Source organism: Lemur catta, chromosome 9 (assembly GCF_020740605.2).
Source record: "Lemur catta isolate mLemCat1 chromosome 9, mLemCat1.pri, whole genome shotgun sequence".
NCBI classification, from domain to species: Eukaryota; Metazoa; Chordata; class Mammalia; order Primates; family Lemuridae; genus Lemur; species Lemur catta.
This window is the reverse complement of record NC_059136.1, coordinates 78,560,621-78,586,800: the sequence shown is the minus strand read 5'-3', so window position 1 is coordinate 78,586,800 and position 26,180 is coordinate 78,560,621. Positions and strand designations below refer to the sequence as shown.

The 26,180-nt window shown below is 35.8% G+C and overlaps 1 protein-coding gene across 1 annotated transcript; it reads left to right on the top strand.

Annotated features, from left to right (window-relative positions):
• Positions 1–813: 813 nt before the first annotated feature.
• On the top strand, positions 814–23,331 carry PI15 (peptidase inhibitor 15). The gene is made up of 6 exons (XM_045560637.1): positions 814–921; positions 1,438–1,778; positions 18,361–18,479; positions 19,505–19,637; positions 19,753–19,868; positions 22,883–23,331. Exons 2-6 carry the CDS (start codon positions 1,506–1,508, stop codon positions 23,016–23,018), a joined length of 777 nt encoding a protein of 258 aa, XP_045416593.1. The 5' UTR covers positions 814–921; positions 1,438–1,505; the 3' UTR covers positions 23,019–23,331.
• The last annotated feature ends 2,849 nt before the right edge of the window (positions 23,332–26,180 follow it).

The following is a 26,180-nucleotide window of genomic DNA, read 5'->3' as shown; positions in this document are numbered from 1 at the left end:
TTCTCTGCTTAAGATTTCAGCTATATGCTTCTAAACCTGAAACAGATGTTATCTTGGCTGCTGTCATTTGCCATCAGCTCCTTTATTCACATCTTACACAAAGCAGGTAAAAAGCAAGTGATTTGCTGACCTCACTCTGTAGAGAAAGAAAAAAAAAGGAGAGAAGGTGAAACAGGAGAGGGAAAGAGAATAAATAGATAAATTAGAGGGATAAAGCCACATGGAGACAGAGCACAACCACTTGAGCATCTATTATCCTAATAACATATGCTATAGTTTGGCTACTGCTGATGGGCTAGCATCCCTCTTGAATCATAGTTGTGGCCACCCAGATTAACTATGTGAGCTGATCTCTTGATTTAATATCAGTTTGCTCTTTTTAGCTCCCATGTCATTTACTGTCTCAAAAAAAAAAAATGTACTGCTTATTACTAAGCCGTCTGTGTTTTCAAGAACCCACGGTCTATTTTTTTTTTTCCCTTTCTTCTTTTTGTATGGGAACCGGGAACTAGAAAACATTAAATGAGAAAAATTAACCACTCAGAAAAGGTGGAAGCCCAGAGAAAAGGGGGTTTGTCTTTTATGGTTTGCACTTTGTAAGCTGTGGGTGTGACTCAATTTCCTCACCACCCACATAAAAAAGGTTGCCACCCAATCGCTGTTTTTTCTATTCAAAACCCCTCCCCTTTGATTTTGGCTAAGAGAGACCCTAAGAAAGACTGCCCTTTCTGGACGTTGCACACTGTGACATATAAAAGCTGTTAGCTGCTCCCGTAGCCAGCAGCATTCAAACCTTGCAGAGTTTTGCTCTCTGAGAGTTTGTAATAAGACACACTCCTCTTACAAGAGTTCATGCTACAACATAGCAAAGAACTTTAAATTTTTGGAAGAACAGTATATTCATTTTGGCATTGTGCAGAGGTAAGCTCTTTAGCTCAACAAGTTTATATTGCATGCATTGATTTTAAAGTAGCTCACATTCTTTTTTTTTTTTAAGAAATGAGATTGGATTACTATAACTTTTTTGTTTGTGTTCTATCACTGGGTGTACCTATATGTCTGGGAGACATTGTCAGCACATTCTCTGTTGTTACCTGTAATGCATCTTTCCTCTTCACTGTCAAGGTGAACTTCAGTTCCTAAAAATTTCCCACTGCAAATAAATATGCAGTAATGCATTTTGTGGTTCAGTCATTTGGGGCAAATGGTTCACATTCATTTTAGGGTTAGTGGTCATGCTGTTTATTTTTCTCTAGTTGTAGAAAGTTCCTCTTAGGGGTCTGCCTCATAACACTAAACAAAATGAATACTATATGTTATCTCCTAGGCTTGAATGCAACATTTGTGTGGATTTTTGGAGAAAGTCAATTCAAGCAATGCTCCCAAATGATAACTTTGTAAATTCATACCCTCTGGCCCTATTTTTTTTTTCCATAGACCTTAACTCTACCTTTCTGCTTTAAAGCAAAGTAAACTCGGTGGCCTCTTCTTCTCCACCCCTCAAAATGATAGCAATCTCTGCCGTCAGCAGTGCGCTCCTGTTCTCCCTTCTCTGTGAAGCAAGCACCGTCGTCTTACTCAATGCCACTGACTCATCCCCGCCAACCAATAATTTCACTGATATTGAAGCAGCTCTGAAAGCGCAACTAGATTCTGCGGATATCCCCAAAGCCAGGCGGAAGCGCTACATTTCGCAGAATGACATGATCGCTATTCTTGATTACCATAATCAAGTTCGGGGCAAAGTGTTTCCACCGGCAGCAAACATGGAATATATGGTAAGAAGAAATATTTTTCTTTGAGTTCAGAGTGAGAACGCTTTAAATTGTATGTTAGAAAAACCTGAAGGGACCTCGAGTGTTTATATGTGGAGGGATATGGGTTTCTTACACATTTCGACTTAGGCAAGGTTCTTATATACCTAATAATGTTAAGTACTGTCATAGAATTAGAAGGGAGAGAGAGAGAGAGAAACAGACATAGAGAAAGAAACAGAGGACACCCAGAGAGAGAATCTATATAGACTTCTCTTCTGTGAGTTCCAAAACCACTGGTGAATCGTATCTTATACAAGGAACATAGATAAAAAGTGGGGTACATTGACCAAATTTGGAAGGTCCACTTTAAAAAAAAACTCACTGGGACTTTTAATCTGTGCTTTATCTAGTAGTCATATTCATCAGCTAAAACATTTCTTGAAAATATTTCTTAAAATTGTAGGTTTCATGTGCATGATTTATTCTCTGGGTAGGTGTCTTTTCCCTTTCTTGGACAGAGCTCTTACTGACGCTAATCTATTTGTATTCTAAGAGAACATGCTGGCTTTCCCTTCCTTGTGATTTAATGCTTTGTCCTTCAGATAGCAGTGAAGCCAGTGCACTTGCACAGTGTTCCAACTTACTGTGAGCACATTCTTTGCTCTCTCTCTTAAAAATAGACTATGTTTAAATCATTTTACTTAGAAAGTAAAAAAAAAAAAAATATTGAGTTGGTATTGAAAAAAAAAAGTCCTGTTAAAGTTTATTTTTGGTTTTGAGTTTATGCAAGGTTACGATTTAAAATCCAGCATCTTACAAGGTCACAGCATGGAGCCTGTTTAAGGCAATGAAGGTCACCAATACGGTGTTTCCAGACTGGCATGGGGGGAGCTGATACCACTAACCATTTTATAGGTGCTGAACTAAAATTTGGAATTTCTATAAGATTATATATCAATCTATTTTATATAAATGAGCTTTTTGAGTTTGACCAGTTGCAGGTGCCAGTGTCACAGGAAAAATAAAGACTTGCCAAATAATATAAAAAATGAAGACTTACCAAATAATTGTACTTCATAGCTCATAGAAGTACAATTTTTTTCTTTTTCCTTTAAAAGTACAATTTAGACTCTATAAAAATGCATTTTCCTAGGATTTATGAAAAAAGAAATGATCTAATCTGTCCTGGTGTATGAGGGGCAATATAGTCTCATGATCAAGAACATGGGCTCTGGAATCTAAATGCCTGAGTTCAAATCCTAGTCCTGAAGTATAAGCTGTGTGAACTCATTGCCTCATTGCATTTCATTTTTATCATCTCTAATGTGAAGATAAAGGTAGTATCTATTACATAGAGTTGTTGTGATGAATGCATGAGTTGAGGAGTAGAATACTCAGACCAGAGCCCATAGCTAAAACATGTTCAACAAACATTAGTTTTTATGGGTTTCTTTGAACTTCTTGTGAAAGGTGTTCAGTGAAAACCCATTCAAGATCTAAAAATAGAAACAGTTACACAGAAGAGATGTTTCTAGAAAGTGGTGTAGACATGTAAAAAGAGGAGAAACAAATAAGTTTAAGAAATTACTATAATTTATGAAAGAAATATGCATAAGGCTCTGTGTGAGCTTAGGAAACCACAATGTCTCGACCACGAGGTTAGGGAATTAGCAGCCATCACATCGCTCCGCAGACTAAGATGAGGACCAAGACTGCGTAGCCAGCTTTGGAGGTGAGCTCATCTGGGTCCAAATTCTAACTCTGCCACTTACCTCGTGGGCTTGTGTAAGTTACTTAATGTATCTAACTAAGCCCAATTTCCTTCTCTGCAAAATGGGAATAATAGTATACATAGTAATTAATCAATAAATAATGCAATTCACTCTTCATTATATTGAAGCCAGAGGGACCACCATGAGTAAAGTATAGGTAGGTACAACACAGCAGAAATAGCTTGAAGAAAAGCCAAATTTTTCTCGTTATATTTTCCCCACTTATCAAGAATTAATTCATTCCACATGCATTTATTTAATTGCTCCTACGTGCCAAAGACTTGACTAATTGTTTTCATAGATGATCTCATTTGATAGTTCATTCTCCATGTGAGGTTAAGATTGTGATCTTCATTTTAAAAATGAAATCACTTAGACCCAGAGAAGTTAATGACTAGGAGAATGAGGTATGGATAATGAATGGTATTGCTGGAATTAGAATTTAGACCTGTGCAATTCCAAAGCCCATGCTTTATTGTAGAACCTTTTTTTCATTTGCTAGCTGTAGCAAATGACCCATTGGGGGAAACCCCTGAAGACGTCAGAGTATCTTTGTTTCCTCCCTTAAAGTACCAGCTAAATCCTATAGTATTCATACTCTATTTATTATTCCTTTCTTCTTATTTTCTTCCTAAATATCAAAACCACTCTATATGATTTACAACAACTAGATACAATGATGATTATATAGGAGATGCTTTATAAATCTTCCTTGATTCAGTAAAAGTCATGAGAAACAGTAGTCAGAACAGTAAGTGCTATAAAGTAAAATAGGGACTGTTTCAAATACTCATGTAAATATTGTGCATGTACTTCATTCACACATGTATTTATTCATTTAAGATTTATTGAGCATTTACTATATGTTAGGCACTATTCTGAGTACTTTGAGTACATGAGTGACTAACATAGACATCCTGGGTCCCCTGAGTAAGGAACCAGATAATAAATCAGACAAATATATAAATTACATAGGATATTAGAAGGTGATAAGGTTATGAAGAAACATGAAGAGAGCTGTAGTGAGGTTTTGATATTTGCTAGGTGTCGGAGAAGAGCTCCCTGGGAAGGGCCTGGAGGGAGGGGAGGGAGTGAGCCACACTCATAGGCTAGGGGACAGAGGCAGAGTGAGGAGCCAGGACAAAGGCCCGGAGGCAGGAGAAAATGGATCATTTCATTTAGAAAAATGTGCTCATTTTAGTGAAATCACAAGTTAGAAGGACTTTTTGAGTCATTTGGCCACTGGAAATAGTTAATCCGGATCCCTCATGAAGACCTAGAGGAACTTGGAGGGAAGTACAATATAACAGGTGGCTTGGAGGCTGGAGCAGGGACTTGTCAGTGACTTTAATTCTCTAGGCTAAGTGAAAAATACAGATCTGTTGCCTGCAGTTTAACTTGTTTAACATTGGTTTGGATTGTGAGCATTTGAAAGCTAGTGCTTTTCCTCACCTGTTCTATGAACCTCAAAAATATAGGACACCCCTCACTATGACAACCTCACAATTATTTGTGCTCTGAGTCATCAACCACGTTTTCAAATTATCTTCCTCAGTGAGTGATGTCACCCAAGGGAGCCTCCAGAAGATGGCCTTTGGCTCAGGGCTTCTCATAGCACCAACCTGATTTCTAATCCCTTTCATCTGCGAGTCTCTGAGCCTTTGCCCATGCCAGTTTCTCTCCCCGCAAAGTCTCCTCCTTAGCTTATTCTTTTATTTATAATCCTACCATTCAAGTTTGTGATATCAGAATGCTTCTTATACCCACAACCATGTGTGATTTCTCCTCCTTTTGAACTGGGGCAGCCCCTGATGTCTGTCATATGGCTTCCATCACTTAATTTACGGTTATTTGTGCATTTCTTGCAAACTTCCTAAATGTGAGCTTTCAGAATGCTAAGTCTATGTTTATTTGTCTTTGAGTCTCTTATTTTCTTGGGAAATTTCTTGTACATAGATGATGATCAACCATTATTTGTTGAATTTAGTTGAAATCCTTGTGAATTGTTGTATAAGTAGCATCAATTTTGATATTATTATAAATATTTTAATAGAAGTTTTTCTCATCATTTATAATAATATTTTATCCCACACACTTGAAAGAAAAAATTCCTCCAGATTAACTTTAACCTCCTTAAGTACTGGGTTATATTAAATAGTATAGACTTGACTAAATAAAGCAAAAGCAATTTGAACACCAGGGTATTGACGTTCATATTTTGGTTCTATAGTATTTTCTTTGGATGTCTTGTCCATACTTGTAGTAAAAACAAAACAAAACAAAACATTATTCAAAATATTTAATTTTCTAAAACAGTATCTTTTCACAGAAATAATAATATAGATAGAACTTAAAACATGCAAGTGAAACTTCTTTACTCTTGGCTTCTGTTCTACAATTAATTTATTGACTAATTTCCAGAGCTCCTTGGACACCAGCTGTTTTTTATTCTTCCCAAAGGCAGCTCGAACCATGACTCTAAACCACAAACCACACTAAGTTTCTTAGAATAAGAATTATCTCCAAAAGAATGAAATTGCAAGACCCACACATAGAGTAAAATTTGTAGCATGTTCTCTAAATTCAAGTCAACTGAATAAGTTAATTTTAAAAACTTTGAGGTTCCTCCATGAGAGGAAGAGATCCAAAATAACAAAAAAAACTTGGTCTTTAAAGTACAAACAATACAGTAAAAACAAAACCACTAAGCATATAATTCAGTATAATATACTGCTGCATAAGACTGATGTCATAAAAGAAGGACAGAGAAATACCATGCAGGAGTCAGAGAAGGAAGCAATAATCTCTGGTTGGCAAATCATGAAAGGCTCCCTGGAGGAGGAGCTTTATGCTCAGGAAGGGCAGGCTTGGCTGTTACAGCAGGCAAAGCAATGCGCGAACAAAATCACTGAGAGAAAAAAACCAGTATACTTTAGCCACATGCTTGAGGCATTTGGGAAAATACTGAGGATTCCTTAATACAAAAGCAATTAGGGAGGCTGTGAAGGTTCTAGTGAGGGTGAGAGGTGCGTTTTAGAAGGATGACCCTGGCAGTTGATGGAGCTGATATTGGCAGTGAAAGTGGCCAGAGAGGTGGTGGCCACTGAGTCAGCAATGTCATTCCTTCAGGCAAAAGTAAGGAGGAAGTGCAGCTGCACCTACACACAGTGACCGGCAGGAGCAATGGACTGAACTGTGAGTAGAGAGCAGTCTTCACAGACAGTACAGATAATAATGGGAATGAACTGATCACCTTAAAACTGAAAGACAATGTGTAATGCGATTTCAAGAAGACAGAAATAGCTATATTGGTAATAATGGCCTATTTTATTTATGCAATGTATTTAGTGCTGCAAATATTATTTGCAGAGCTAAAGGAATAAGCCTTTGTAGACTTTTCTGAAAAAGAGAAAAAATCCAGGTTACCAAGTCACAGCCTGGCTAGTAACGTTGACAGAAAACATGACTTGAATGAATGAATGGAGAACAGATTAATCCATCCTTGGAAAGTGCCAATAAACCACTTGCCCAGAGTAATAATTTATGACTTAGGAATAACGAAAAAGCTGATTTTGTGTATTTGGGCTTCATGTGGCGGAGAATGTAAACTTTTTGGTTTTCTTTATTCAGTAGTTGGGTAAACACTTGTAGTGAGTGTCCCCATATATACACACTCTAATGCAGCCATATATTGTCCCAGGTGGCACATTTCCTCTTATTTGGGAAGGATAACTCAATTTTCTTGTTACAAACATGAGCAATTTGATGTGTCTAATCTAAACCTCTTCAGTGAATGCTTTCGTGACCACTGGAGGGCCTCCTGGGGGCCGCTGTCAGTAAACGGTGCACTGAGAACAGCTGCTGACAGCAGGGCTTTTCTCCAGCACGTTCAGAACCCTGCATTCCTGCTCTCCTGGATGTAGAAGCTCTTCAGTGTCTTGGCTTCAAATAAAGACTGGGCACACTTCATAGGAATTTTCTTCCAGGGGGCGTGCATGCTGCTTAGGATTACTTGTCTTTGAGTGAAGAAGGTAGTGACCTTGACGGTTCCTGCCTTTTGTTCAGCTCTCCACATACGGGGCCAGCTGAGGGTAGGAACGTTTTGTTTCTTACCATTTTCCACGCGTGTTCTAAGAAGTGAAAATGTAAAAACATTAACACAATATGACCCAAAACCTCACCATCAGGTGGCAGGTAGATATGCTGTCAATCACAGGTAGGCCACATATATGGTGACCGTATTTCCTAGTGTTCAACACTGCTTTTTGGTGGCAATTGGTATTTGACTACATACAATGGTATAGAAAAATAATTTTATTTTGTTCTTGCTGGGTATTTATAGAACCTAGCATCAGATTTGTCCCACAGAGAATACTATTTGTGGAACAACTGAATGAGGTCTTTTAACTTTTTCTGGTTAGAGGGTATGACTGTGGTGCTCTGGTGGGCAAGAGTTGATCATTATCCAATCGCTCATTCCACAGTATTTATTCACGTGCCTGGCGCTGTGGTGAGGGACTCAATGGGGAGTACTGTGAACAGTGTGCGAGGCAGCGTGCTGAGTGCCGAGGTAGAATAAATGCAGGTGCTTTGGGATCACATGGGAAGACCTCGCCCAGACTTGGACTGGGGGTAGGAGGGCAGGGAAAGCTTCCAGAAGGAATGATTTTAAATGTTAAATATGAAAAATGAATACAAGTTATACAAGAGAGAGTTAAGGAAAATGGGAGTGTATAGTATGTACAAGAGGGTGTTCTAAGAAGGTACATTGTACATACACTAAAGCACAGATAAAACTTCCGTGTGGCGTGGATTTAGGGTATAAAAGAAAGAGTGATATTTGATGAAGTGGAAGAAGACATCCAGAAACTCGTATGAATGTTATTCTAAGATCAAGGGGAGTCATTGAAGATTTTAAGCAGGGAAGTTATGTAATCACATTTGCCTTTCAGAAAGGTGGTTCTGACCAGAGGGTGAGGGAAGGTGTTGGAGGGGGAGGCAGGCTAAAAAGGAGGGATGCAGTCAGGAGGCCATTATGATGGTCTGGGTGGGAGAGAATTGAAACTTTAGCTAATTTTAAGGCCATAGGGATGTGACGAAGGGAATTAGAGCTGTGAATATTTAAGGTGCAAATCAGTGGGGGGAGTGAATGATTTTTATGCTGAAGTTGAATGAGGATTTATATGATGTCAAGGAGGATGCCTGCATTTCTGGCAGGGACAATTAAGTTTCTCTGAGTTAGAAAAACCCAAAATAAAGAGCAGAATTCAGGAAGCCTTTGAGAGACTGCAGATTTATAACTCAGGGCACACACCTATACGGGTTGAAAAGAGTAGCTAGAGTGTGGGAGGGAACATTCCTCTACTACAAAGAATTTTGGATGGGAATATCCCTTGGTAGTCAAAATGGACCACTTGGCATAATAGAGGTAAGGTAGTGTCATGGAGACAGCATGGATGGATGATTTTATGTCTGGGAATCTACTCAAGGATTTTTGCAAGAAAATGTAACTTTTTTTTTTTTTTGGGAGAATAAAGTGCTGAGACATAGCCATCACCAATCCAAAATCTGTTTCAGACCCTAAGTAGCACCAGGCCTACCTAGTCCTCCTGACACACTCAGGATAAGGTGTTCTGGGAAGCTAATCAAAGGATTTCAGAAGAATAGAAGTTGGCTAGTCTGGCTAGTCTGCTGTCATGGATTTAGCATATCTGAAAACCATTTAATAACCAGCCAATGGCCATTAAGTAGTTATGAACTTGACATGTTTGCTTGTCTATGAGAATTTCTGAAGAATTGTGTGGGAGGGAGCAAGGAAGATAAAAACTAACAGTTTTTAAATGATCAAGAAAAATATGTGGCATAAAATACATCTTGTTCTGAGGTTTGGATGGATGAGATTTGAATGCTTCCAGTTTATGTTATCCATAGCATCCGAGGTCAGGTACCAAGCATTTCTTTTTTTTTTTACACGAAAAAAAACTTTTACACCCAAAAGTTGTGTTTTTAGACTGAACTTTTCATAAAACCTCTTAAAATTTCACACCACATACTCCAAATTAAAACAGTCCAAAAATGTTACTTAAGGGCACACTATTTTTTCCTACTACAAAGTGCATCAAATTCACATTTAATAATTTAGTTAAATATGAACATTCTACCAACTCTGTCTCTGCATTCCAGGGAGATCATGTTTTCAGCAGGCAGTAGGTAGGCGGAAAGGCATTTGAATTCTTCCAACCAAGTGGGCAATGGCAAGATATGGGATTTGCACATGTATCACAGAATAGCTCAACAATCTAGAAATGAGTTCTTAGAACACTGTAACTTTGAGTTGGTGAAGAAAAATTAACCCCGCATGAAAATGTCTTCCTGGCTCATAATTCCAATATTAAATGATAGCTGGTGGGTATTATATTCATCTAAAAAGGGGCACTATTGCCAGAATCCATCAATGAACAGTCTTAAAATTTAAAGATAAAACATATGTTAGAGAGAGATCTAAGGAGGGGAATGAATAAGTTTGAAAACTTCCAAAATCTTCTCTGAATTTTAGCTTCCACTGTCTGTAAATAAGCTCCATATTTTCTCCTCACAATTCTATTTCTGACTATTTAGTTGCTTCAGGGTTCATCCGTTTTCACTTTATCTGATTGCCAGCTTAGTGGAGGTTAATGCTGATGTCTCTTAAATTCAGGCAGCCAGATAATATGATCAAAAATGCACCTCACTGCTTCCCATTTTAGGCAACTTTCTAGTTCACTGACTCCACCCACATCCCCAAATCCCTGACAATACTAATAGCTGTCATTAAGTACACCCTTGCCGTGCTAGAGCCGTGCTAACTACTCATGAGTCGCTGTTTCCCCTCACCCTCACAAGTCTGGAAAGATGGGGACAATTTTCCTCCTGTAGAGATAGGGAATCTGAAGTCTGGAGGGCATAAAGAATTTCCCCAGGGTCACAGAGCAAGTAAATCAAAATGATAAGAATGCAGTTCTGAAAACAAGCCCATGTTTTAAAGGACAGTACAATATGTGCTCCCCTTCATGTGTTCTTCTCTGCTGCCCTTGAGCCTGTGGGTGGAGAATTTCCTTATGTGCATTTCATCCGAGGACAACACTGAACATTAGAAAGAATTTCTTCATGTGGAGTCAAATCTTTCTCCCTGTGCTCTTTCTACCCTTGGAGACCGTACATAAAACCTCTGCATTATGATAGAGTGTCAAGTCTTAGAATGGATAGTAAGAGGGAAGAAAACCTCTATGTCATTGACCTTTTGACTCCCAGTCACTAAGCCCTTTCTCAGCCTCCAGCTGGTTGTGTTAAACACATATCATCTCTCCCATCCAGAGTGTTGCCAACTCAGGGGAGGCTGAACAAAGATACTTGATTTCTAATTTCTTAAAGAAGTTGTGTCATTAGGAAAATGGAAAATCAAGGCCGTCCCCGCCCACCCCTCACTCCACATAGACACACGTGAACAGTGCCAATTAGATCATCTTGGGAACTGGAAGCCCTGTGGCTCTGAGCAAGGAATGACCCTCAGAGGTTGTCCTCCGTGGTTGGGTTCCAACATGTGTGTATTCTTCTGAGGGCAAGGTGCCTGGAATTTATGTCACCCAACCAGTGCAGAGCAAAGATGACAAATTACTCTCCAATTACTCTCCATCTGTGGACACATTCTAAAGTTAGCTTGGCAGATTCAGCAGGCATATTCTCCTGCTGATTTGTAGTCTCATAAACTGAGTTGCTTGTAGGTATTGTAGGTGTATTTTAAATGCAGATTTGATGTTGCAGTAATGGAAAGGGATTGCCTTACTTTAAAAAATTTTTTTTCTTTTTGAAGATTTGGATTTTCAGGAAGTTACATAAATATTTCTCCCCCATGTTGCATCTGATATCCCTATTAATAAAGCCATTTAGAATTCCCCTGAGCACAGAACCACTTTGCCAAGTACACATTCAAAGTCTCCAATCCTGCAAGTTTGATTTGATAGGTCCAGGATTGGGCTAGACACCTGCATTCTCAAAAGTTCCCCAGGAGATTCTGGAGTTATTTCCCTAATGAGAACTCTAAAATGTGCTTTAAGGTCATGGTTCAGGATCCAAAACTGAATTGAGGAAAATATTATGTGGCTCAAATATCTACACACTTGTCAAGAGATTATATACAGAAAGAATAGGTTAAAACAAACAAAAAAAGAGTTATTACAGGTATAATTTCCATATTATCACTTAATTTCACTGGGCGATTCATTCAGCTCCTACTTTTAGAAACACTGTGGACACGATGGGAAAGCTACAGCTATCTGCAACACGGAATGACCCTCACTGGGAATGTGCTTGATTGACTAAGAAAACTTCAAAAGAAGCAAAATTTTTAAGTAGCACATGACTCTTTGGAGCTTCTTTATATCATGTATTATGTACATTATATATGCATCTGTATATAAAATAAGGTACTTGTATAATGTAACATAATTTGCAATTATTCACTTATTTGTTTGGTAGCATTTATTGTCTGTCTGCCCCTGAAACTTTAAGGTAGAGTCATGTCAGTCCTGCTGTTTAATGCAGAGTACCCAGTGCCTCTCAATAAATATTCATTTACTGCCCATCTAAATGAATGAATTGCCTAGGGTTATATTGGTTAATATGGAAATTTGCATTTCTTGCATTTTTAATTGTTGAGGACAAAGCAGCAGTCACTATTTGGTAAATTCATTTGTAAGAGAGTTTGGGGCAAAGATAACTCCAGAGTCATTACTTCCTGCCACCATCCGCAGATATTAAGAGGGAAGAAAGGTCATCTGGGTAAGCATAACCGTGACAATTTACAGCGGAGGTCATAACTCCCAATAGGCATGTTTAGTTTGCTGTGCCTAGTGCTGAAGTACAGAGTTTTACATGTGTAAAAATTATTTGCCAAAATGTGACAGTTGATAGATTTCACACATACATCAGGGTTTCTAGATTATCCCCAGGAGTGGTAAGGTCTAGGGCCCACTTTCTACTTGTCAGCAATGGGTTCGAGAGGAGTAGGCTCTTCTGGTAGCGCAAATTCTGCCGGTTTCTGAGTCTCTCTCCTTTTTAATATAACTGTCCAGAAGTCAAGCCATAGTTGCCACATGTCATCTTATACCCTATACTGCTTTTCTCATTTTCATTACCAGACCATCCTCCAAAACCAATCATTTGAGTTTGGTTACGTTATAGAGAGTCTCGCTGTTTCAAAGCACTTGACTGAAGTACAGTTTTCCAGTGCACATTTAACCCTGCATAGAGTCAAAGCATTGGAAATTTCTTGCCTTGATTTCCTACTCAACAATGTATTTTTAAAAAGTTATAACTACTTTTATTTTATCTATTCCTTCATTAATTTATACAGTAAGGCTGTATTGACCATTCCCTCATTTAAGAGTCTCTTTCAATAATCCAGATTACAAATGATGGTGGCATTGATCAAGGTGGAGGCAACAGTGATGGTGGTCAGAGGCTATCTTCTGAATATACAGTATTTTGAAGGTAGGGTCAACCAGATCTGACTGAGCAGATACCGATTATGAAAAAAAGAGTAAAGAAAACTCTACTAGAATTTTGGCCTAGTGGAGCAAAAAGAAAAGCAGTCAGTAAATGTTTTCTGTAAAGGACCAGACAGTAAAAATGTTCAGCTTTTCAGGCCTTTTGGTCTATGTTGCAACTACTTAACTCTGCCTTTGCAGGAGGGAAACAGCTGTAAACAATATGTCACAGGCAATGGGACAGATGTGGCCCACTTGCCACAGTTAGCTAACCCCTGAACTAGAGGAACGGCATTTTCATTCTCTGGTAGGAGGACAGCTACAGGAACAGCTGATTTGGATGGGTGGGGGCAATGTCTGGAGCTTAATTTTGGACATGTTAAGTAGAGGTTTAAAGTAGGTAGGTGAATAAATTAGTCTGGAATTCGGCCGAGAGATATAATTTGGAATAACACCATCAACATGTAAGTGATATTTCAATCCATAAGACTGGCTGAGGTTACTGAGGCCAGGCTGGGAATGTAAATAAAGCAGAGAAGGAAAAAAAAAGGAAGTTGGGGGGGTAGGAGGAGGTGGTTTGGGAGATGAGGAGGAATCAGCAGCAGCCAGAGAAAAACAAGTGTGGAGTCATGGAATGAAGGGATAGAAGCGTGTCCAGGAGGAACAAGTGGTCAGAAATGCCAAAAACTGCTGATGGACCAACCAAGTAAGGTGATGACCAGGAAATGACCTTTGATGACCTCAGAGAGAGCAGTTGGGTGGAGTGGGATGGGGTGGAAAACGTGCCTGAGGTGCACACAAGAGAGAATGGAGAAGAAAAACTGGAAATTTCCTCTCTCAAGGAATTCTTTTGTAAAAGGAAGGAGAAGAATGACATAGTAGTTGGAATAGCAAAAGGGCTCAAGCGAGGGCTTTTTAAAATGTGTTTGTTTTTAAGATATTCATGATTTTGGCAATGATTCAGTTTAGAGCCCCTAAAAAAGTGTACCTTACATCATATCTTTATAGATAAAGAAAACTACATGAAAGATAATTCTCATCTTGTCTAAGGAAAGTCTTCATTATCTGCTTTCAAACATTGAAAAAATTCTGAGGATTTTTAAAAAATTTTTTTTATATATATAATGTAGTCTCATATTTTGTAGTTATGTTGTTTGAGGCTGGAGGAATTTTTTTTTTTAGATCAAGTTCCTCTCCTTCTACTCTTATAAAGTAGAACCATTTTAATGTCATTTAATCAATCTAATCAGTGCCCCAACGTTTTCCTATGAAATTCCTTTCTCTTCCTCTGCCCTATCCAGCCTAACCAAGGCTCAGTGCTGCCCTCCTGGCTGGTTTAACATGAGTTCTTGTATATTCCATTTTGTTTCCTTTATTGGCCATTTCACAAGCATTTCTATCTAATGAGGATAAACCTACCAATTTTAAAACAGAACCACAATCATGCCCAGGAAGTGTTTTGAAGCCTTTGGCTGCCCTCAGGGGAAATAATTTTGGCATCTCTTAATTTTTTTAATGGCCATTTCTCACTTCTGTAAAGCTCTTTTCCCAATCTGACTAAGAAAAAGATCAAATAGACCTAGCTAAAGTATATAAGAAAACCAAAAACTTCTCTATGTAAAATACCTTTACAATCTATCTAAATATGTGAGAAATAACCACATAATTATACAGGAAAATAAGTGTCTATAGGACATGTCATACTGTCTCCAATGCCATTGCTATCATAGCATCCATGACAATAACCAATTTGTAAACCTGTCTCCAAAAATTCAAGGTGTGATATTTTTGTTTTTAGCATTTTATGACTTTGAAGATGGTTTCTATGTGCAGAATAGATTTTTCAAATGTCACTTTAATTTTCAAAATTAATATTCTTATTCCTTCTCTTAATTTTTAGATTCAATTTATGAATCTTTTTGTTCTCTTCATAAACATAGCAAGTTTTGTCAATCACATTTATTTAATGTCTATTACCACTTACAAATTAAATTTTAAAAACTGCATTTATAGTTTTAATGTATTCAATTTTCTTTTTCAGTATTTTAATTGATTTATTCATAATGCTTTCCTTGTATTTAAATAAGTCATAATTCTAAGAAATACAGTAACTCTTAAGTTCTTTTAAATTTTGTGTTATTGTTTTAAAACTTTAATAGATTTTCTTATCATTTTCAACTTGAAATCATGAATTCAAGTAATTACTCAAATATATATTTTTTTATTGAAAATATGACTAACATGTTACTGTAGTAGGCCACATTCTCTTAACCATTACAAATATTAGTAATACCAAATAAGCACAGAGTCCTTAGCCAAAAAATCTATCTTTTTAAACCTTAAATTTGATCATTTTAAACACTTCTACACTTAATTTTTACATTTGGAGTTAAAAGATCTTACCTACCTAAGGGAGAAAAAGAAATGTCATCTCACAAGTTTAGAGGTATAGTCCCAAGTAATTGTTGGGTTGTCTTCCATTTCTTATTGCACTGCTTACTGGCCAGAGATACTGGCTGGAATTTAAGAAGGAAACTTCAGATGTCAGTGTGCTTCATGATTCTGGCTGCCACTATGTTGTGGATCCCAAAACTTAAGGAACCGTTTGATAAGACACCTTTGTATCTAGGTCAGATTCATATCATCAAATTCTTCTTTCTGTTTATGAAAGTCAGCAACCTTTGGCCATGCAGCAACATTCTTTGACTCAATTTTCTACGTCTTCAGCTCAAGCTTTAAAGATACCTGAACTTGATGAGAACCCTACATTTTTCCATCTTCTTTCTATCTCCTGGCATCACAGCTCTTAGATATGGAAATGACATCAGCTTAAATTCTGGGTATCTCTCATATCTTAGTCTGATTATGTGGTTTCAATTTCTTATGCTTAACAAACAAGTTACTCTAACTAGGTCAAGCTATCTCTAACTTTATTTATAAGAAGAATAGCTCATGGAGAATATTTTAGTCCAAGGCCAAATCAATCAATTTATGAGTTGACCAACTAAATGGGTCTTAATAACAATGAATGGAAGAAAACCATATGGGGCAGAGGGCAACCTTACAAGTGTATGTATGTCTGACACCATTATGATCCATTTTTGTTTTGTAAATTACCTAATTTAATCATGATATCTAACTTCTAGTGGGCTCTAGAAATCTTTTTGCATATCTATGCATAATATTCTCAATTTTTGCCTCATTTTTAGGAGGCAAGATTTTAAATGTTTGCAAGCAAATTATCTGTGAAAATATCTTTTCTATTTAGAGGGATGAAAACTAGAAAGACAGAATGTTGAATCTGGTTGAATAAAAGCTAAATAAGTATCAGGTGTTTAGTTTTTCCAACAAAAGATAATAATGTGTTTCATATTTACTACACATTCCATAGACATGACTGCACACCACACCTGTGCCCTTCTTTCTTCTGTTGATACAACTGTAGGGTTTGATATTAAAATCATTTAAAATAAATACCACAGATGTATTCTCAGAGATGCTTAGAAAAATTCATCAGGTAGATTTCCCATTAAACATTCAGAAATTTATAAATCAAGTCAAATACAATTTACAACTTCATTCCATGAACTTTTGTAAGTTGTTAAATTTTTTCACATGATTACACTGACAACATTCATTACAATTTAGAACTTCTGAGCAGAAAAGAATAAAATCATAGGTCCTTACAGATTCTATATTTTTTGTTGAAATTTCCTATAGTACTTTTTATATCTTAATTTTTAAAACTTTTTATTGATATATAATGTATGTGCATATTTTGGGGGTACATGTGATAATTTAATACACTCATAATTTGTAAAGATCAAATCAGTGTAGCTGGGATACCTATCACTTTAAATTTTTGTCTTTATGCTAGAAACATCTGAATATTCTCTTTTAACTATTTTGAAATATACAATATATGATTGCAAACTATAGTTACTCCACTGATCTATCAAACACTAGGTCATATTTCTTCTATCAAACTGTATATTTTTACCCATTAATTAATCTCCCTTGATGTAGTTCCTATAATTATTAAAGTTATAATGTTTTATTATTTTGAAACCTCAAAGACCTCATCATATTAATAAATTTAAATATCACTGGAGATTAAGGGGATGCCTCACTTACATCTTTCCCTGAGAGTTGTAACCAGTGAAGGAAGACAGAGATAACAAATGCGGATCTCAACTTTACTAGAGGATACATTGTGATTCCCAAATTTTAGCACTCCCTGTTCAAGCCAGACCTTCCCCTCTCTAGAAAGTCAGTGTGAGTCCTGCTTGGGGACAAAGAGGCAGAAAAGAGCACAAGACCTTCTGAGTATCCCTGCAGTGGGCATCAGAAGAAATGTCATCTCACAAGTCTAAAGGTATAGTCCCAAGTAATTTTGGGGCTGCCTTCCATTTCTTATTGCACTGCTTATTGGCCAGAGATACTGGCTGGAAAATTTGGGGGTTACTGATTAGATTAATTAAATGATATTAAAATGGTTCTACTTTGTAGAAAGAGAGGGTTAAAGGAACTTGATTTAAAAAAAAAAAAGTTCCTCCAGCCTCAAACAACATAACTACAAAATATGGGACTACATTATGCATATGAAAAATAAGCTACATTTTTTAAGAACAATAGTTACTATTTTCTAAATGTATTTAATTGAACCATAATGTACCATATTTTTATAACACCTTATATAGCATTGTCAAGTTAATTTTATCATAGTTTGCTTGCAGTTCATACCAACTAAAATGTAAATTCTCATTATTATTACTATTAAAGAGGCAAATGATAAAATTTGAAGGATCATGGGATTTATTATAGAATAAACAGTTTGACCTTTAAATTTGCAATATAATATTAGACATTGTTAATTTTGTTAAATCAATTTGAATGAATTTGATCATTTTTTAAAAATATATAATAGCATGTCTTCTTGTTGCTGTGGAAATGACCTTTAGGATCACCAACTGATCCTAGATCAGTTGTTGGATTCAAATTTCAGTGATCAGTACGAGATGTTCCCAAGTTACAACTAGTTATAGTATTTTGGATAACCAATTCTTTACAAAAACTGGTATCTGGATATTGGATCCAGATGACACTGTAAATAATGTTTTTTTTAGTGTGACCATATTGCATTATAGAACTTTGAGTACAGTGTTCTGAATATGCTTTTCTTTTAGTAAAAATAGTCTCAGGCACCAGAATTGAAAGAACTCTAGGAAATAGTGCCACTAGTTTTTCCTCTTACTTTTTGTTTGTTTCTAGCAAACCCACTAAAGCTGAAGGTTTTTACCTCTACAGGTCTGGGATGAAAATCTTGCAAAATCTGCAGAGGCTTGGGCAGCTACTTGCATTTGGGACCACGGACCTTCCTTCTTACTGAGATTTTTGGGCCAAAATCTATCTGTACGAACTGGAAGGTAGGAAGTAGTTTCACTGATGTAGTTCATCCTCATGGCTTTATTAATTACGGACTCCAAGAGGGAATGACACCAATTTCATGTAATATCAGCAAATATTTATTGAGTGTTCACTATGTGCCAAGTACTGATTGATGCTTCATCTATGAGTATTTTAGATGTCTTCAAGAATTATTCAATTAGTTAAAAGAGCCTAATCATACCAGTTTCCCCTTTCACCTTTGGAACACCCTCCCTTAGCCTGGATTTTTCATTGACTTTGCAGAATCTTAGAAGGGATCAAGCATGTGTTGGATCTTCTCTTCTCTACCTCAGGAAAAGGTCCATGGCTGTGGCAGAAGCTATTTGTGTGTGTGTATGTATGTGTGTGTATGCAACTGCTCAGCATTGCATATACCTATGTATAAATATGTAAATTAATTATAAAATGTATGCATTTACATATATGTACAAACACACACAGGGGCATGCAGGTGTGTGCAATTATGGGAAAAGCTATTCCCATTGATAGGATAATTGTTCTACCAATGTGGAATGTCATTATCCAACATTCTGAAGACCCATTCTCTTCCATATGGGGAAGGACAATCAGGAGTGCTGTTATTAAAATTAAACTGATTCATATTTAAGGAAAAAGTGCACTGAGTTTTAGTATTGTGACTACCTTTATGTATCTAATTCTGGATAGCTTATAAAATTCTGATGGAGGAAATTTTTGACATGGATTAAATAAGATATTGAGGATTCCTGAAATATTTGCATTTTCTTGTTTTGAAATGACCAGACACATACATAGACAAATGCATAATCACTTGGTCTAGTCCTGGCCATTTTGTTGCTTAGCCCTGCTTGGAGGATCAGAGGACTCTAGTGGGTGGTGATGGTATTTGTGAGGAGTGCATACGCTCTTGAATAATCATGAATAATCTGCAAAAAGAACAATTAATTTACAATTTAATATGGGTCCACTATATATTACTACTGCTCTACTCTAAGTTCTTTTGTTTGTTTTTCTTGATATCTAGATATCGCTCTATTCTCCAGTTGGTCAAGCCATGGTATGACGAAGTAAAAGATTATGCTTTTCCATATCCCCAAGACTGCAACCCCAGATGTCCTATGAGATGTTTTGGTCCCATGTGCACACATTATACACAGGTTATTATAATTTCCTTGTTAATTTTTGATTCATACTTTTAAAAAATGCTCTTACTATTTTGGTGGACATGCATTGTCTCAGCTCTGACTTCAATATATTGGTTTATTTTCACAGATGGTTTGGGCCACTTCCAATCGGATAGGATGTGCAATTCATACTTGCCAAAACATGAACGTGTGGGGATCTGTGTGGCAACGTGCAGTTTACTTGGTTTGCAACTATGCTCCAAAGTAAGTGCCAGGTTGGATTCCATTTCCTGGGTACTTAAATGACGTTAAATTCTCCAGGCTGATAGGCATTTTTGACAGGTAAAAAAATATGAGTAAGACTTAGCTATAATGGCCTCTAATTCTCAAATCCACCATCATTCCAATATTCCTGAAAAATGATTAGCTGAAAATTTTCTTTTCACAAGGACAAGGATTCTAGGCTAAAATTGTAGGCAAAACAATTTGAAACACTGGGACTCACTAAATACTCCTTACCATCTTTTTTTAGTCACAGTAATGGTAAAATAAACACTGTTCTTCACAGTCTTTTAATAGCTATATAAAAAGCATTGAAAAGGAATCTTCCAAGAAATTTATCAACAACACAATATTCTCATATATCAGTGCTAGAATGTTGGCTTAACATTTTCACTAGAAAAGCAAACCATTGGGTATGAATGCCTTCTTCCTTCTCTTATATTTTAGATTTTAGAAATAAAGTAATTTCATCCTAGGGTGTACATAAAATGTATTATACAAATTTATGAAATATTTTAAAATAAGGTGGTATTTATGAACATTTTTTATAATATGAGGATAAATAAACATTTACCAACATTAGATCACATGCCTTTTTGATAACAATAACTCCTTAGAAGATAAAATGTTCCAATATTTATACACGATTCCATTCCCATTTGGAATAAATACTAAAATGTGCAAACGATTTATGACACTCTTGGTGTCTTCCAAAGTAAGTCCCAAACAAAGTTTTTCTCCAGCTATTCCAGCATGGGGAGGGACTGAGAAAATGTTTCACAAATGACTGCATTACTCATTTATATGGCAGTATGCCAGTGGCAGTGTTTTCACAAAGTTAGAAAAGTACTGATTTTTCCCTATGATCCCCTCTTCATAATTATTAGAATGGGAAGGTTTAGAAGGCAGACCACGTCTGCATGATTAAAAAAGCATTAAAACTGTGAATTGTTTGATAATTTTAGTTTCACACTTTGTATTTTCCTATTAAGACTTTATCCTTTCTCTCTGACATGTAAAACAAGTAGTACCCAAATTATCAAAGAGATTTCTTTTTTCATTCACTTAACTATTCTGTTTTCAGCCAATGGTTGGAATTTTCTATTATTGATGAGACATATTATCAGTTCATAGGTCCAATAGATTAAGATATTGCATTAACATGCTATATGTCAGAAAGAACTGTTTTTCTGGAACCTAAGTAACGAAGAAGGTTCTAAAATCCTGACTGGTAGCTGAATATGATTCTTCCAATGCTAGTGTGAAGTTATCTCAGTCTAACTTTTTTAGTGGAAAACAAAGAGAGGGAGAGAGAGAGAAAAGAGAGAGAAAATTTAATTAGATAGAACAAAAATAAAACAACTGATTTACTGTTGAATATATCATTCTCTATTCAATAAAATCTGTGATTTATGTAAAAGTTTAAAATATAATATGCAATAATTTTACATATAATAAAAGTCTAAGTTTCTGTTACTAAAAACCATTTGCCCCATAATTTCAAAAAGTTATGTAAAATAAACAGAAAAAAATATGAAATTAAGATAGCATAGGCTAGGTCCATATACTTTTTATAGCTTTGGGTAAATATATAAATGGAAATAAGATTACAAATATAGGATTAGGATAAAAGAGTTACACTCATAAGATAATGGGCCCCCGTAAACATTTCTGAGCAAGCAGGTGATGTCATCAAAATTATCCTGGAGGAAGCTTATGGGCGGAGTATAGCATAAATTAAATAGAGGTGGGCAGCCTTAAAATCCCGTGTTACTTTGTAATATGAATAGTTAATTAGCAAGTTTTTCATTTTTTAGGTAAATTTTCCTGTATAGATAGTCTATAGATAAAAGTCTGGATTTTTAACTGACTGATTTAGCAAGATTCTTTATCCTGTAGATACACTTGATGAGTCACTCTTTGGTATTGTTTAGATCTTAAAGAAGAGGGCCACCTGCTTCACATTTTAGCCCCTAACTCTTGTCTTCAACCCTGACTGTTTACTATTGATAACCAAATTTTCTCCTGACCACTTTCCTTCACATTGCTGTCTATGTTGCTATTGCTTAGTACTCTAGTTACTAATCACCAAGCTACTGAAAATACATTTATTACCTTCTCCTTTACAATTAAGAGAGCTAAATAACAATGAGGCATCATGGCTGTTTTTAACTATCCTAAATGGCGAATTTGGTTTATTATTATGATCATGGCCACCAATACAGTCAAAGAAAAATATTGACAACACAAAGCAATTTAGTTAAATGTGTTCAGCATGATCAAAAAACTACTATCATTAACTAGAAAGTTAGTAGCTATAAATTTATATATCAAAAAAGGTTTTGGAATAATCTTTAATTGTCTCTGTGAGCCAATATTCTCTATGAGAATAATGGTATATTAATTTATACCATAATACCACATATAAAATTTTCTGTATCTCCTTATTTTATGAATATTGGGAATCTAAAATATTTTATAATTTTAAAAACAAATCTTGTGAACATGTGTAACTTAATTTTTGTGTATATGATAACTTCTCACTCATGTCATCATTTTTAAGCCACCCAGAAAATACTAAAGGTTTTTTTTTGTTTGTTTTGTGTTGTTACCATCCTTAGATAAGCATTAGCATGAGTTTAAAGGGAGTAAGTTAGACGGAATATGGCCTGACTATGTGCTCTGAAAAGCTGCTGTAGGAGGAGAGAGATGAGTGGAACAAGCTTGGCATCCCACAACTCATGGTGTCATTATGCGTTGCGGGTCCTCACTTCTTATCTTTAAATTAAGATAATATTATTAACAGAGAGAAAGTATTTAAAAAACAAGATATATAGAATAAATTACTATTGAAATAAGAAGCAGATATAATTTTCAGTGCCTTTCTAAAATAACTTCTCATAAAAGGTCATCGCATGTGAATTCACATGAACATGTGCTTAAGGACAAGCTAAATTTTTTAAGTAGTACTAATGCTGTCTTTTTTTCCCCTCCAGGGGCAATTGGATTGGAGAAGCACCATATAAAGTAGGAGTACCATGTTCATCTTGTCCTCCAAGTTATGGGGGATCTTGTACTGACAATCTATGTTTTCCAGGAGTAACATCAAACTACCTATATTGGTTTAAATAAGCTTAGCTTTTACTCCAGGAAATAGAATGATCTCTGGAAATCATAGGCATGTATATATATTGAATTTTGCACATATTATACATATTTTATGATAATCTTGTTTTCCTTTTAGTATTCATTTGTATAAATTAGTGTTTGTCCAGTATGTTTGTTTAATCCTTTGAGATATTCAAAACATTCATTTCTATTTTCTTATGTCTAACCCTAAATTAAAATATTATATATGTAGTGATAACATAGTTGATGCGTCCAATTCCAAAACTTGTATTCCAGAGGAACATTATTATGTTCTTAAGGAATAAAATCTATATTTGACCTGTAATGTGTATGTGTGTATATATGCACACACATATGTGTGTGTGTATATATAAACACACACATACACAAACATATGTGATGTAATTCATAGATAATAATATGATTCAATTGCCAATTATCTGACCACCTCACTTTAGAAGAGTTAACTATTTTAAAGTATATGTGAGGTGGTCAGACATCTTTAGCACCCATTTCTGTAATACCTATAAAATGATAGTTTGCAAAATAGCACTCACCCAGTGACATCTGGAAATAATAATTTAATTAAGCAGCCATGGAGTTCATTCTGGAGATATTTTATTTTATTTGGTTCCACCAAAGGATATGCTCAACTTATGTAAATTTTCAAATCAAATGTTTTCCTTAATCTCATTTTATTGAAGCAGTAGTCACGTGTTGAGTGCTTACTACACATGAGGCATTCTGATAGTTATATTCCGATAATGCAAAGATAATTAGATATGGTTCCTGCCCTCAAGAAGCTCACAAAAATATTCAGGAAATAGTGCAGCCTAGTGATTTTTCTATAAAATTATTTTTTAATAAGTTGATTTTCATGTAGTTTTGAGGAAGTGAACAGAACATTATTCACCCATAGGAGGAATAAGCCAAGCTGTATAATATGTAAGGCTTCTGATTCTCATGAAGATTTAGCTATAGTACTTGGAACAAGAAGGGGAAAGGAAGAGTTAACAAATACTTAGAGATTTCTGGGGCTGTGACTTTGGAAAGTAGAAGGCAAGACCCTCTGAAAACTGATGAAGTCTAAGAGAAAAAAAAATTGGGAGGACAGGTATGAAAAGTCACAGAAATAGTGTTAATTGCACAAAAAAGACCAGGTGAAGAGCTTCAGAAGGACCTATTTTGAGGGCCTGGTACATCTGGAGGCCTGTCAGCAGGAGATGAAGGACTCCAGACAGGTAGGGGGTGCTGAGGACAACCCTAGCTCTTCGTCGTTTTGCCTGTCACTATTTGGTGAGAATCAATCTACTTATCATCTTGGGTCATTAAATACCATATTAAAGATTCCCCGTGCACACCACATATAGTTAAGAGTTTGTTAAAGTAGCCCTATTCAGATGCTTTTCTAAGGACTGACTACCAAGCTTTATTTCTATGTTTCTGTAGAAGAAAAATTTTTCAGTTCTTCATTGAGTTTGATTATGGAAATCAAATCAAAGTCTCTGTGAAAATGTCACTCATGTGATCTTGAAATGCAACATTTCCTTACCATGAAATCTCTTTCAGAGAGGAAAATATGACAAGTCACTTAACACATTACATTTCAAATACGTGTGTGTGTGTGTGTATGTGTGTGTGTTATTCAGGTTAGGTTATCCTTCCATAGAACTACAGAACAAGTAAACATGGTTAGTTCCAGAGTGCAGATAACAGAAGAAAGCTACTTGTTTAAAATTCCATATACATTTGTAGTTTCTTGGGGTGGATGCTTTGAAAGATGACAGATAGTTAACTAAATCCATCTAACTGGGAGAAGAATTTACCATCTGGGTCTACTTGATTACAAACAACTGGCTTGATTACTTTTACAGATTGACTATGGTGACCAAATGCTTTCATATCATGTTACTCTGCCTTTGTAGACCCTATTAAAATTAAATATTTCTGAAGAATAAAATAGGGAATGGAAATAATGACATTATTCAGGCCTCATTTCATCTTTTATCTAACATGTCTAGGCTCATTAATGGGATGTTTGCTTGATTTATCTAGAAAGTGTTTCCATCCTCAAATTTACTATGTCAGTTCTAGAGAAACAGTAGTAAGTACTGTTACAAAGATGATGACCATTGTCAGTTCCAGTTCTGTTGCTGGCTTGGTTGTGTGGCTTGATGTCTCAGTTCCAAAGAAGAATAATGATATCTGCTACATATTTCACAGAGCTTCTTACGAAGGCAAATTTATCATATTAAAAAAATTATGAACATTAAAATTATCAATTATATTATGAAACTGTATTTTAGATAAAATTGAGTTTTTCATGAGCTCCTTTTTGGCAGGACCTGTGTCTAATTTTTTGCATTTTTCCCAGCTTCTTATATAGTGGCTTTAACATAATAGCTTTTAATAAATGCTTATGTGAATGGATTTTTAGAATTAGCTAAAAAGTCTAGAATTGCAACAATTTAAAGAAATCCCACCTTTCCATGCTTTATTAAGACAAAAATGTCTTGAATATAAAGTCTCGATTGTATCAAAAATCCAGATAAATCATCACACATATCAGATTAAACTAGGGTCTACACACTTATGTAACTGTTCTTTCCAAACCACGACTAGAACTATAAGTTTATTTATAATTTAACAACTCAGCTGAAAATATAAAGGGTATATTTGTTATTCTATCTCTACTTTTTAAAGTTAGTAATATAAAGTGGCCATGAGAAATATTTTATTTCCAGGCTAAAGCAAATGAAAATTTGCTAGTATCAACACAGCGTGTCGTATTTTTCACAGCATGCAACAATGGTGCTAGGAAAGTTATTTCTCACTGTAATTCCCAGAGGCAAAAAGGGTCTGGGTATAAACTATTTCATAAGAGCAGCTTTAAATAGTCAGCATTGAGGTTTTCATTTGGAAAGGTGTCATTCGAAAGAAATAGTGATTGGCATATATGTTCTACAACATTGATCCTCTCTATGGTGTAGATTTTTTTATATCACTCCTTATTCAGTAGGAAAAGTTTTTTAATTTTCACAGTGTTGGTTTTGTGGCTTCCATGTCATCAAAAGACTGAAAAAAATTACAATTTTAGCATTAAACTGACAGATTTCTTTATGGAATTGTCTGTGAGTTGCGTAGGCACAGTCTTAATGTTTCTGG

What these genes read in the sequence shown, in the direction of transcription:
- PI15 (XM_045560637.1), top strand. Translation starts at nt 1,506, where the DNA reads ATGATAGCAATCTCTGCCGTCAGCAGTGCGCTCCTGTTCTCCCTTCTC. An exon ending in CAGCAAACATGGAATATATG is followed by an intron (nt 1,779 to 18,360) that starts GTAAGAAGAAAT and finishes TTACCTCTACAG; the next exon opens with GTCTGGGATGAAAATCTTGC. An exon ending in TGTGCACACATTATACACAG is followed by an intron (nt 19,638 to 19,752) that starts GTTATTATAATT and finishes TTATTTTCACAG; the next exon opens with ATGGTTTGGGCCACTTCCAA.